This window comes from Alligator sinensis, unplaced genomic scaffold (assembly GCF_000455745.1).
Source record: "Alligator sinensis unplaced genomic scaffold, ASM45574v1 scaffold1372_1, whole genome shotgun sequence".
In the NCBI taxonomy this organism is placed as follows: domain Eukaryota; kingdom Metazoa; phylum Chordata; order Crocodylia; family Alligatoridae; genus Alligator; species Alligator sinensis.
Window position 1 is genome coordinate 71,043 of NW_005843598.1, and position 12,736 is coordinate 83,778.

The window sequence follows — 12,736 nt, forward strand, 5'->3', positions numbered from 1 at the left end:
TGCCGCCAGCTGGTGTCAGCTGCTCCCAGAGTAGCTGCAGCAGGGGCTGGGGTGAGTGGGGCCTTAGCCCCATGGCCCTTTCCCCTCCCCCCCACAGATTTACCTGCTTGGGGGGGGGGGGGGGGGGGGTGTGCCAATGCTGATCGCATAAGAGTGAATTTACCTCACATATAGTGAATTTGGGGTATAAAAAGGGTCATTGTATAAGAGCTAATTCACATATACAGAACCCACATAACTCGAGGGAAACCTGTATGGCACTTTGTTTCATAGATTTCCAGGAGTTTTACAAAGAAGGTTGGTATCATTTCCATTTTTGGGGATAAATGCCGAGCGGAAAGTCTTGGCAATGTGAGCAGTGACACTTCCTTGTTCAGTTCCTTCTGTGTTCAGGAAAACAAGACTTGGATGGTTCTTTGTAAATATGCACCATTGCATGAAACAAACACCTGACTTCAGCCGTTTCTCTTCTGAACAGAAACAACTTTGTGTCCTCAGTTCAGGTGAAGTCTTATGGAAGGAGTTCTGAAATAATCTTAAAAAAAACCATTTCTTGTGTTTCTTCTTTAGCATTTGCAAGAGGGTGACTCCATGGCTGTCTCATGCCAACTCGGCAGTGGTGCTCTCTGCAGTGAAAGTCTTGATGAAGTTCCTGGAGCTCTTACCCAAGGACTCGGACTACTACAACATGCTGCTAAAGAAACTAGCTCCTCCGCTTGTAACCCTGCTGTCAGGAGAACCTGAAGTTCAGTATGTTGCTCTGAGGAATATCAACTTAATTGTGCAGAAAAGGTAAAGACTGGAGTGCTGCCCTCCTTGGGTGCAGAGAAACAGTGCTGGTTGATATGTACAAGCTTACTTGGAAGACTTAAGCTCTAGATGCATCTGTGATGAAATGGTTGACTAGTTGTCACAACAGTGTTCAGCCAGTAAGATTTTTTTTAGTTTTTGGTTTTTTAAGTGGATGATCTAGGACACTATTATTTTCTTTCTTTTCCTGTCATAGTGACAGCCAGAAGGACCCTTCCCTCCATGCAGTAAAGAATCTAAACCAATAGAAGGGATTGATAAACATGGAGCTCTGCTGAATTAGAGGGCATGTGGTTGGTCTCTTTGAAACCAGTCCATTCTTATGTACTCTTCAGATAGATGGTGGCAGCTTGAACTGTACATTTTGAAAGCATCGCTCTGCCACTAGAGCTTTGTGATTTCTTTTTGAACAACTGTTCTCGCATCTGTTTGCAAATCTGTGCTGAACTGATATCAGTGAACTCCCAGCAAAAGCTGAAGTTGATTTAAAAACTAAACTACTTGTGTGTGAAATAGGAAGCCATTTAATTTTCAGGCTTGGGTTGATTCTGTTGCATGTGTTCTCCAGGCCTGAGATCTTGAAGCAAGAAATCAAGGTGTTCTTTGTGAAGTACAGTGACCCCATTTATGTCAAACTGGAAAAGCTGGACATGATGATCCTCCTGGCCTCTCAAGCAAACATCGCCCAGGTCAGCTCCTCAAGGTGCTCTTAGCCCTGCATGCATCCTTGGGATGGCAAACAATGTGAGGGAGGATTTATGTACAAATTGATACCTCCTTAAATTGTTCTCCACTACTGTGCAAGAAATGACAGCAAATCAATGCTCCCTTCAGCACAGTATATTGTTTAGTTACTTAAAAGCAGGAGCAGCACACCTGTTAAGTGGGTTTTACACTTTTGTAGTTGGGTCTCAGCAGAGCTGAGGTTAGAATTTAGGAAACTCTTGACTGTTCATGCTGTGCATCTTCTCTGTCCTGTTACTACATTGCTGAAATGCCATGGTGTGTCCATTCTCTTTGGCATTATTTGCGAGCTCAAAGAGCTAGTCTGCATGAGAGAGCTTTAAGAGCAGTGAGCAAAGAGAAAGCGGGCACAAATTCTCCAGACAAATGTTTTTCTTCTTTTTTTGCAACGCCTTTGTGACATAACCAATTCACATCAGCTCTTTCATACACATGGAACATATGAGAAACAAGAATATAAATGCTCTGCTGGGTTAGACTACAGATCCATCTAGCTCAGTATCTTGTCCCTCATAGTAACAGAGTAAATTCTAAAGGGAAGAGTTTAAGCAGGACATACAGTATCTCAAATGATCCCTCCCCTGCGCCTTTCTCTTCACTGCTTCCAGCATTCAGGGTCCTAGGTTGTCCTAACTTTGAATTTGTACTCTATTGCATTAATACCCACTGAGGGACCTATCCACCATGAATTTGTTCAATCCCCTTTTGAACCTGGTTAAATTATCAGCTTCCAAATGAGGAGGAGCAGATGAGTTTGAAGTAGTAATAATATAAAATAACATATCCCATTTGTATTTTAAATATCTCTAGAACCAAAAAAAAAAGGTTAACCCAAAATTTTCCCAAGAAAGAATTGCTTCTCTTAGGCAAAGTGTCCTAGAACCTTCATGCATCTACCCGCAAGGACTGCTGTTGTGCCCCAGAATTCATGCATCTCCATGCATCAGACTGATAGGCCAGGGGCGTACAAAATGGCAGATCTAGCTGGTAGCTGGACTCTATTTCGTAGCAGCCCTTGCCCACGTGGCTGAGGCTGATCTCCATGGAGACCCCAGCCACAGCTCACTGTGGTACCAAGGCTACAGTTGCCATGGAGACCAGCCCCAGCTGCACTGGCAGGACGTGCGGCAGGGCAGGGGGCTGCTCCGGTGTCACTGGGATCTTGCAGCAGGGGCAGCTTGGTCAGGGCCAGGGCAGAGCCACAGTCTCAGCCTGCATGTTCTTGGCAGGCGTGTGTAGGCAGCAGATCGTGCCTTGGCCCTTGCTCGGGACCGCACTGTCACCGCTGCAAGGAGCCAGGGCAGAGCCGCGATGCACTGCCTGCAGGCTCCTGCCCAGTGGGCAGTCTGCAGATCACAGCTCTGCCCTGGCCCCCACCAAGCTACCCTGCCACAAAATCCCAGCAGCTCCAGAGCAGCCCCCTGCCATGCGCCCTGCCAGCACAGCTGGGGCTGGTTTCCATGTGGCCAGGGGCTGCTGGGAAATGGACTCCACAGCCAGCCGGACTTTGCACACCTCTGTGATAGGCCTATAAAGGAATGGACAGCACTAGCTCCCTTCTCCCCTTTTTCTCCTATACTCTCTGGTGATGCTTCTAAATAAAGGATGGATTGTGCTAACAAGTTGGTCAAGGAAATTTGAAAATAGGTCAGATTGTGTCATTCTTCTTTCACCCACAGTGAAGTTCATCTTGCTGCTTCATTCTAGGCAGCCCTTCTCTAGGTGGAGTTTAGAGTTTGAATCTAGAGACTGCTCCTGGAATTTAAGGAGTATATTCATTTAATACCTGCACCTACAGTTATGGAGGGGACATTTTAGATTGTTTAAATATAAAACTTGAATTGCATTTACTGCACTCTCTGCCATGGGGACACTATAGCTCCACTTACAGTCTAATAACCAAGCTTGGTTAGAAGTGAAAGAGTCATTGGAAATGTTACCCTTCACTCCCTGACCCAAACAACTCATGTTTTATGTGATGCTGCCCAACAGGTTCTGGCAGAACTCAAGGAATATGCTACTGAGGTGGATGTTGACTTTGTCCGTAAGGCTGTGCGAGCAATTGGACGATATGCCATCAAGGTTGAGGTAAGTATTTGGCATTTGTTTCTAGACTTTGCTATGACATGTGCAACAGCACAGTTTTTGAGCTCTTTGGCAACGCTGATGGATTTCCCTCCTCTACCCTGCATGGTGGGGAAGGCTCCTTATCCCGGTCTTAAAGATTAAATGACTTGCTTATGGTTATACATGGGTCTGTGCCAGAGTCTAAGATGGAACATGAAAATCGTGACTTTCATTTCAGTGCCTTAGAGGGGATGGTCTTATGATTCTCTTGGATCTTGAGGTCGTGGTGGATGCTTAGCTGATATAAATTGCCATCACTCCACTGGCTTCAGTAGAATAATGACAATTACCCACAATGGCTGTGAGCTGGCATTTGCGGAAGGGAAAAGAGAGACTGTGTTTATTGCATAAAAAAGCAGAAAAATGTTTCTCTAAAATGGTTGATGGCCCCAGATGCATTTGAACAAGAGCTTTGAGAAGTGTTGAAGATTTGTTATTTTTCAGTATTCAGATTTGAAGTCCCCCATCCTCGTCCTGCCCTTTAGATCATTTAGTGTTCAGCTCATTTTGTGTTAAAGGTCTGTAAAACTTCTAGATTTATTTCAGCGTTCAACATTCCTTTTCAGTTTAAAGGCAGAAACTATTTTCAAAGGAAAACAGTAGGCTATATATTAGTTTACTATTTTTAGGCAAACTTGTACTTCTCAAGGGTTGGACAGATCTATGAAGAGAGCAGGGACTTGTGGTGTAAAGTCCTGGCTTGTTAAGCCACTGTAGATAAACTCATGCAAAGTACTATGTGGACACTTATGCTTCAAGTTAAATCAAACTTGTTTAAATTTAGCTCAAGTCGCTGTTGACTTTGGGAGCAGATTTAAGCGAACCCAAAACAAACCTGCCTTAAACTAAAGTGTCCACACACAGATTTGCACCATTTGCTTTCTTCTAGGGGATATGGTCCATTTGCTGCCTCCTGCCTTGCTGTCACCTAGTTCCTCTGGTCTGAATAGATTTTGGTTGAAGATTTTTACCTCTGTGGACTTCCCGCCACATGTCGGAGGCAGCAGAGGAGGTGATCTCCTGCCAGCCCATTTGCATTTCTAATTTTGGTGGATCTTTTCTAGTCAAATAATGAGAAGGAGACTGTTTAAAAACCAGCAACAGCAAACAATTGGGCTCCTGAGGCAGAAAGTGCTACCTCTGTAAAGGAGCTTGAACAGATCTGGAGGTGATGCATTTACAGGCTAGTATTCTCCAAATCTCTCACTTGAATCCACTCCAGTCCCTCCACATCAGAAGTTGATGAGCTAACCGGGCCCTCTGATTTCCACAGAATCAGGTTGCTAAGATATCAGGATGCTGTAGGAGGCCTCTTGCCTGCCCTCACACATCTGGTCTTGTGAGACTCATGTCCAGTATATGTAAGGACTTAATAAGATGCCTAGCTTATTTTCAGTGATAATTCTTTACCATATTACCATAAAAATGCACGTCCTAATAAGCAGAGTTAATTTTACTTTTAGCATCTTCTGAAGACTTTGCTTTTGAAAATTAAGGTCTGTTTATTTCTCTAACGATAGCTTGAAAAGAAGGCAATCTCAAAACAATCCACTATAGCATGTAAGAGGACTCTTGTCTCTGGGTTAATAGATACCTGTTCCCAGGGCAACAGAGTTTATTAGAGGCCATTTCCATCATGGATTGTAACTAATGGAGGGATCTCCTCATTCTCTGAGCCATCAAAGCTCTCAAGTTTTCGATGGCTTAAAAATCTTCCTGACACAGGACAGAGCCAGCAGGAACTCATGATGAATGAGAGTTCACAGGGAACCTCATCTCCGCCTGCAGGAATCCTGCCTTTTATCTAATTGTGTCTGTTCTAGGAGAGTAGATTCATGAATATATTTGTATCCACTGCGATCAGAGGCTGGGAGCAAATGCATTCCTCTAGTTTGGGAGCAAGTGCATTATCTGTCAGGAGTACAGAGAATTGTGTATTGGCTAACTCTCTGCAAGGCAAAAGAGAAACATGCCACCTGCAGCTATCGTCATAGGGATACAAATGAAGCATCAGCCCAGCCCCAAAACTTTCCATCAGGTTAGAGCAGACAGGCTAAACAAGACACTGAGTGCAAGTAGCAAAGCTAATGTAGTAAATACAGTGGGTGTGGGGGCATGGCAGGAGGGGTCAAATCCCATTCACAGTAAGACTTCCTCTGGAGACGTCAGCAAAAGTTCTCAGATAATTGCAGGAGTGGGATCTTTACAGTACAATTTACAGAATTGGGTTCACCTTTACTGGGTTGTGTTTGGTTTCTGTAGAACAGCAGCAATTTTGAATACCCCCTAGCTGGAAACTGCTTCTTTTCATATTGGCTCAGTTTCTACCTTTGCACTGCACAGTAGTCTGCCCCACACACACACCGTTTCTAAAGTGATATGTTTTTGTATGGAGTCTGCCTGCAGAAACCTGTCCCACAATAATAAATTCCCCCCATATGGCGAGATGCATCTTGCCAAGAGTCAAAGTAGAATTGCATGTCCTTCCATAGCAATTCCCTTATAAAGAGCTCCTCATGGTACAGATCAGTACTGTGTAAACATAGGATATTATCCCTGGCATAAGAGAGCATTCTGCAGACTGGTCAATGGGTCAGAATTACCCATATTAATTTGCTTGTCCTGTTCCTGGTGCAGTTCTCAGCACTTGGACAATGAGGTTTCATCAATTTCACCTTTAAGTTCTCATGCCCCACTGCATTGTTTGGACTGCAAGCAAAAATACTTCTAATGGCAAGCTAGGCTTTGTGCAGCTACTTTGAAAAGAAATCATACTGTTTTAGTACAATTATAACCCATGTTCCTTTAAGGTCAGGTAGGAAGAATGAAAAGTTCACCTTGTTTGAAATCAGGGAGCAAAGTGGAGCTGTAGAACTGCTTCATGTCCATCATTGCTATTGAACATCTGGGAAGAGATGAAATAACTCATCTGGATATGTCTTCCTTACTGGCTGAGCCTGTGGAACTCATTGAGATCCCAAGTGAACAGACAGCGCAAAAGTCCATCTGCATAACATTTGTAACCTGGAGACCCTGAGGCTTTTCAGCTTCACGGTCCTCAAATGATGGCTTCCCAAGCAAGCAAGAGAAGAGATCAGAGCACCCTGTTATCAAGGCAGACACCTTTCAATTACAAGGTTCCAGGTATTTTTCTTGCTGTCTTAATGGTGTGACACACACTGAGCAGTGCTGAGGAGGACACCTTTTGTATTCTGTGTGCCTCTGTAAGAGACATTTCTAGGTAGCCTTTTGTTTTCAGTGTGAGGCCAGGACAAGTATGCAATTGAAGGTGTGCCCCTTTTCTACCTCTTCCTATTGCCAGTGCTGTCACTGAGTAGGATGCTACACTTGGAAAAATGTCGTTTTCTTGGCTGGGAGGAGGTTCCTGGTCACTTAAGCCAAATGTCACAGGCTTGATTTATTTGCTGCCTGAGGTTTGTCCATGAGATTTTGCCAGTTCTCAAACTGAGCTTCTGATTTTGCTGTTTAATCCCCTTTGTTCCTCCTTACCACCCCCAAGCACTTCAAGATTGAAGGGGACTATTAGCTCACTCAAGTCTAAGATCCACCTACGTAGATATTGTCTGTACCCTATAATGTTTGTGTCTCTATACTGAATGCTCTGTGAATATATTTATGGTGGCTGCTTATACACTGCCTTGAGCAGTCTGTTCCTCACATTTAATCATTGGCTATGTAATGAGGCTTTATATGTACTCTGCTAACACCTCATTCTAGGCCCTGTTGCATCTGAGCCATTTATAGCTCTTGTGTGTGGCATCCTTTGCTAGTACCCCTCAGAGCATTGTCTTCCTGATTTTCCTATCTGCTAATGAATATAGCTCTACTACCTAGATATTCTGTTAGCACAGAGAGCATTCTAGCATCCAGTCTTACTCTGTAATGGTGCTTAAAGCTAAGGTTTCAAGCCAGTTAGTCTTTAAATTGTTCTAGCCATAGTTAATCTAAGAGAGGTATCTGGCCATAGAGTTAGTGAACCTACCCCATAGATACTGAAGCTGCTGTTCCATACTAAGTTTGTTTTGTGGTGCTAATCAGCAGGGAGCTGGGTTTTCTGTCTCCCACAGAAAAACGTAGTAAAACGAGGGTTTTCCTCCTTACTGGAGTAAAACATGGGTTTCTCATTTTAGCAGAGAAACCCAAGGATTTTACAGTTTTGCAGTGAGTTCTCTGCAGGCTGCCAGAGTTCCAGCCTGAAAGGGGCTGGGAGGAGCAAGAGGAAGGTGGTTAGGCAGGGGGTGCCATGTCATTGGCAGTGGCAGTCCCTCAAAGTCGAGGATGACATCCGTTAGGCTTGATGGGTCCTCAGGTGACTGAGGAGCCCAATTCTGGATGCATACATTCTTTTGCAATGGGGCATGGTGTTACACGGAGGAGTGGGATTCACAGTCCTGGGTTGGTCTCCTTCTCCTTCCTCTACTGCTGCCATTTCACCTTAGTATCAAGTTGTTGGGCCTCAAAGTGGTGTGCACCTTGGTGGACCAGATGGCTCCACACCGAACAGTCAGCAGTTTGCTCCTCCCAGCTGTTGATGTCAATGCCTATGTGCTTGAGGGCAACCTTGAGCGTATCTTTGTACCATTTCCTTCAGTCGCCCGTTGAGCATTGGCCAACAGAGAGCTGGGAGAAGAGAATCTGGCGAGGGAGGCGGTTCTTGGACATGTGTACGCGGTGGCCTGTCCATCAGAGTTGATTTCTCAAGAGCAAGGCTTTGATGCTAGTGGACGCAGCTTCACGGAGGACACTCGTGCTGGTCCGACGGTCCTCCCATTTGATCCCTGGGATTCGACACAAGCACCGCTGGTGAAAGCTCTCGAGGGTCTTAATGTGGTGTCGGTAGACAGTCCAGCTTTCACTGCAGTAGAGGAGGGTGGTCAGCACAACAGCCTTATAAAGCAGGAGCTTTGTTGACTTCCGAAGGTCTCTATTTTCGAAGACACATTGCCGCCGTCTTCAAACTGCGACACTGATGCAGTTGACCTGATGGTAGCCTGTTGAGAGAGGTGGCTGTCGAGATACAGAAAGTGCTCCACGTACTCCAGAGCCTCCTTGTCTACGTAGCTAGCACAAGAGATGTTCAGCTGGCTTGGGGAGGGTGAGTGGAGAACCTTTGTCTTGGCAACGTTCAGGAACAGGCCAAGTCTCTTATATGAAGTGTCAATGAGATCTAGGGTCACTTGCACATCCTGTGCAAAGTGACCCATCACACAGCAGTTGTCTACAAACTGAAGGTCATGGATGTCCTTGGTGGTGAGTTTCGTTTTTGCCCAGAAGTGCCCAAGATTGAAAATCTTCCCGTCCAGTTAATACTGGGTACTGACGCCAGATGGTGGATAATCTTGGATGAGGTGGATGATGACGGTCAGGTAGATGGTGAACAAGCTGGGGGTGATCGCGCAACCTTGTTTGACCCCAGTCTGGGTGTAGAAGACGTCGGTTTCAGATCTTGCACTCAGGATAGTGGCAGTCATATCGTCATGCAGGAATCTCAGTATGGTGACAGACTTCAGCGGGCAGCCAAGGCATTGGAGGATGGTCCACACAGCTTCATGATTTAAGGAATCAAACGCCTTGGTCAGGTCAATGAAGGCGAGGAACAGTTCTTGATTTTGCTTCCGACATTTTTCTTGGATCTGCCTGGCAACGAAAACCATGTCTGCAGTGCCCCGGGATGGTTGGAAGCTGCATTGGGTTTCCGGAAGGATCTCCGTGGTGATGGGATGAAAGCAGTTCAGGAGGATGCGGGCCAGGATATTACCTACGGTGGACAGGATAGAAATCCCCCTGTAGTTCCCACAGTCAGATTTGTCTCCCTTCTTGTGGAAGGTCATGATGATGGTGTTCTTGAGATCCCCGGGGATGCCCTCTTTGTCCCAAAGGTGGAGGATAAGCTGGTGGAGTTGTGATGCGAGCCGGAAGCCACCAGCATGGTAGACCTCTGTGGGTATACCATTGGGCCCGCAGGCTTTGTTGGTTTTCATCTGTTGGATGGCCCGCTTCAGCTCTCCGATGGTTCGTGGATCACCAAGGGAAACCACCACAGGGTGTTGCGGGATGACTTGGAGAGTCTCCTCTGATACGGTGGACTCCCAGTTCAGGAGGAGTTCGAAATGCTCCTTCCAGCACAGATGGATGGCATCATCATCCTTGAGGAGCCAGGAGCCATCCTGTGATCGGAGGGGGTTTTGTCCAATGGAGCGGTGTCCATAGGTTGTCTTGGTAGCCTGGAAGAAGTTATGTATGTCATGCTGGTTGGCATAGCTCTGGATCACGCGCACCTTCTCTACCCACTAGTTGTTTTTCATGTCACGGATGCATCGCTGGACTTTAGCCTTCAGCTGGTGGTACACTGCTGTCTTTCGCTGAGTTTGTGGATGGCTTTGCCAGGTGATGAAGGCTGCACGCTTCCACTTGAGGAGGTTGCAGATCTGAGCGTCATTGGCGTCAAACCAGTCCTGGTTCTGTTGCAATGCGAACTCAATAGTCTGGGCGCAGGCGTCTTGGACAGCAGACTTGAGTTGCTCCCAGTGTGCCTGGATAGAGATGTCATCATTGCTAGGGACTTGCTCCGGTGTACTATACAACTGGGCCTGGAACTCCTCCCGCTGTAGAGGGGTACCAGCAGGGCTGTGCAGGCTGTGGGGAAGGTGTGGGGAGTGAGGGGCACCAGCAGGGCTGTGGGGTGCCTTTAATTTTAATCATGGATTTGGTGGGTTTTATTAGAGAATATGCAACTTTTTATCAGAGAACATGCAACTTTTTTATCGGGGAAAACCAGGATCCCTGCCATTTCTCCCTGTAGCTTTTACATTTTTCTCTTCCCCCAGCACATTGTACTAGTCCCCCTTGAACTTCCTTTCAATCCTGAATACTGACATGCAGCTCCTGCAGGGTGCTAGCCTGTTTTGTGTATTGGCTAGCAAGGGGATGCAGAAGTATTAATGCAGGTAGTGTCTGTTAATATCACTTTTGCATGTGTGCTGACCACTGGTTGGATATCATGTCAGAATAAAACCTTTTTTTTTCTTGTGACAAGCCCTTGAGTTAAAGGACAGTGTCTTTGTCCTGCAAAGTTTTGAATATGCCAGCACTAAGCTCCTATCTGCAAACTGTGCATGTGCTCAGGGCTGCTTGCTAGCCTTTGCCTCTGTTTTGGGCTTAGAAGTACACCTCAATTTTCAGATCATATACAACATGTGGGTGGTTTATTTGCTTTGCCTTGCGGCAAGTTGTTCTAAGACTACCATACTGCTTTTCTCCTCAGCAATCTGCAGAACGCTGTGTGAGTACCCTGCTGGACCTCATCCAGACCAAGGTCAACTATGTTGTCCAGGAGGCTATTGTTGTCATCAGGGACATCTTCCGCAAGTATCCCAACAAGTAAGTGAAAGTATTTCAGGCCTAAGGACCTGAGCAGCTAATGCCTTAAAGGACAACTGCCCCTATTTTGCTCAGTGCCCTGTAACTCAAAGCTCCCATCATTTGTGTAACTTCTCCAACTTTAATGGATAAGGTGGCTCTCTTTCTGAAAAGTGGACTATTCTAATCCAAGAATGTGGTACCCTAGTGTTGCTAATAGATTGCTCTTTGACACAGTATATATTTGAGTGGGAAGAGTTTTCCTCCATACAGATGTTTAGTTTTCATTAAGTACAAGTTAATTAAAATCAATAAAATTCTGATTTTCTGGTGGGTACATTGAAGCACTGACCTATCTTACAGCATTAGGCTCCTGTAATTGCTAGCGTCTGACGGGTGATTTTATAAGCCACCTCCAGCAGAAGGGTCACAAACTTCAAAACATGTTTCACCTCCGAAGAGTTCAGGGTGTTGTTTCAAACAAACTGCTCCGTTTGTTAAATGTTACCATGGGCTTAGCCTTCTGTTTTCATAGTTTCATAGTTGGTAGGGTTGGAAGGGACCTGAGGAGATCATCTAGTCCAATCCCCTGCTGTGGCAGGAAAGAATACTGGGGTCAAACGACCCCGGCCAGATGGTCGTCCAGCCTCATTTTAAAGACATCCAAGGTAGGAGCCAGCACCACTTCTTTTGGAAGTTGGTTCCAGGTCCTAGCCGCCCTGACAGTGAAATAGTGCTTCCTAATGTCTTAATGTCTAGCCTGAAACTGCCCTCCGCTAGCTTGTGTCCGTTGTTTCTTGTAACTCCCGGGATTGCTCGGGGGAACAGGGACGCTCTCAGTGCCTATTGGTCCCCCTTGACTAGTTTGTAAACGGCCACTAGATCCCCTCTCAGCCTTCTCTTTTGGAGGCTGAACAGGTTCAGGTCCCTCAGCCTCTCCTCGTAGGGCCTGCCCTGCTGCCCCCTGATCATGTCGGTGGCCCTCCTTTGGACCCTCTCCATATTGGCCACATCCCTCCTGAAGTGTGACACCCAGAATTGGACGCAGTACTCCAGCTGCGGCCTGACCAGTGTTGCGTAGAGGGGGAGGATCACCTCCTTGGACCTGCTTGAGATGCATCTGTGGATGCATGACAAGGTATGGTTGGCCTCCCTGACTGCATCCCCACACTGTCGGCCCATGTTCATTGTGGCATCAATGATGACTCCAAGATCCTTTTCTGTCTCAGCACTGGCAAGCAGGGAGTTCCCCAGCCTGTAGGTGTGTCGTTGGTTCTTCCTCCCCTTTTATTTGAGGGACTTGTGTGTGTTCAACTAGTACAGCAGCATCTTTCAACTGAGATGTGAGGATAGATGAGTAGCAAAGGGTATACATACATCTTCAGGCCTCTATGGCTTATCCTGCTGTCAGTTGCAGGGAGACTCACTACATGCCATAGAGGTACCCCACCAGAGCTGTGTGCTGATGCCAATATTAATTTTAGTGCTAAGCTATTGAGGAGGTATTGATACCCTGGTTAAAAATCCCAGCCAGGAACAGCAGCCAGTGAAAAGGCAAGACCTGATAAAGATTCAAGAGAAGTGACTGAGCTTATTTGACTTGTTGGAGCAAAGATACCTTTTATTAAGGAGACAAATATGGCGAGTCTGTGTCTTGAGTTTTATCTCCTACATA

The 12,736-nt window shown here is 46.0% G+C and overlaps 1 protein-coding gene across 3 annotated transcripts in view; it reads left to right on the forward strand.

The window, feature by feature from the left end:
• LOC102381047 (adaptor related protein complex 2 subunit beta 1) overlaps positions 1-11,086 on the forward strand; it is a 58,768-nt gene extending 47,682 nt beyond the window's left edge. For all 3 annotated transcript variants that reach the window (XM_014527521.2, XM_006038997.3, XM_025195577.1), the window contains 4 exons: positions 571-792; positions 1,379-1,499; positions 3,547-3,642; positions 10,967-11,086. In XM_014527521.2, the coding sequence (XP_014383007.1) occupies positions 571-792; positions 1,379-1,499; positions 3,547-3,642; positions 10,967-11,086 (559 nt within the window). The remainder of the gene's footprint in view (positions 1-570; positions 793-1,378; positions 1,500-3,546; positions 3,643-10,966) is intronic.
• Positions 11,087-12,736: the final 1,650 nt, after the last annotated feature.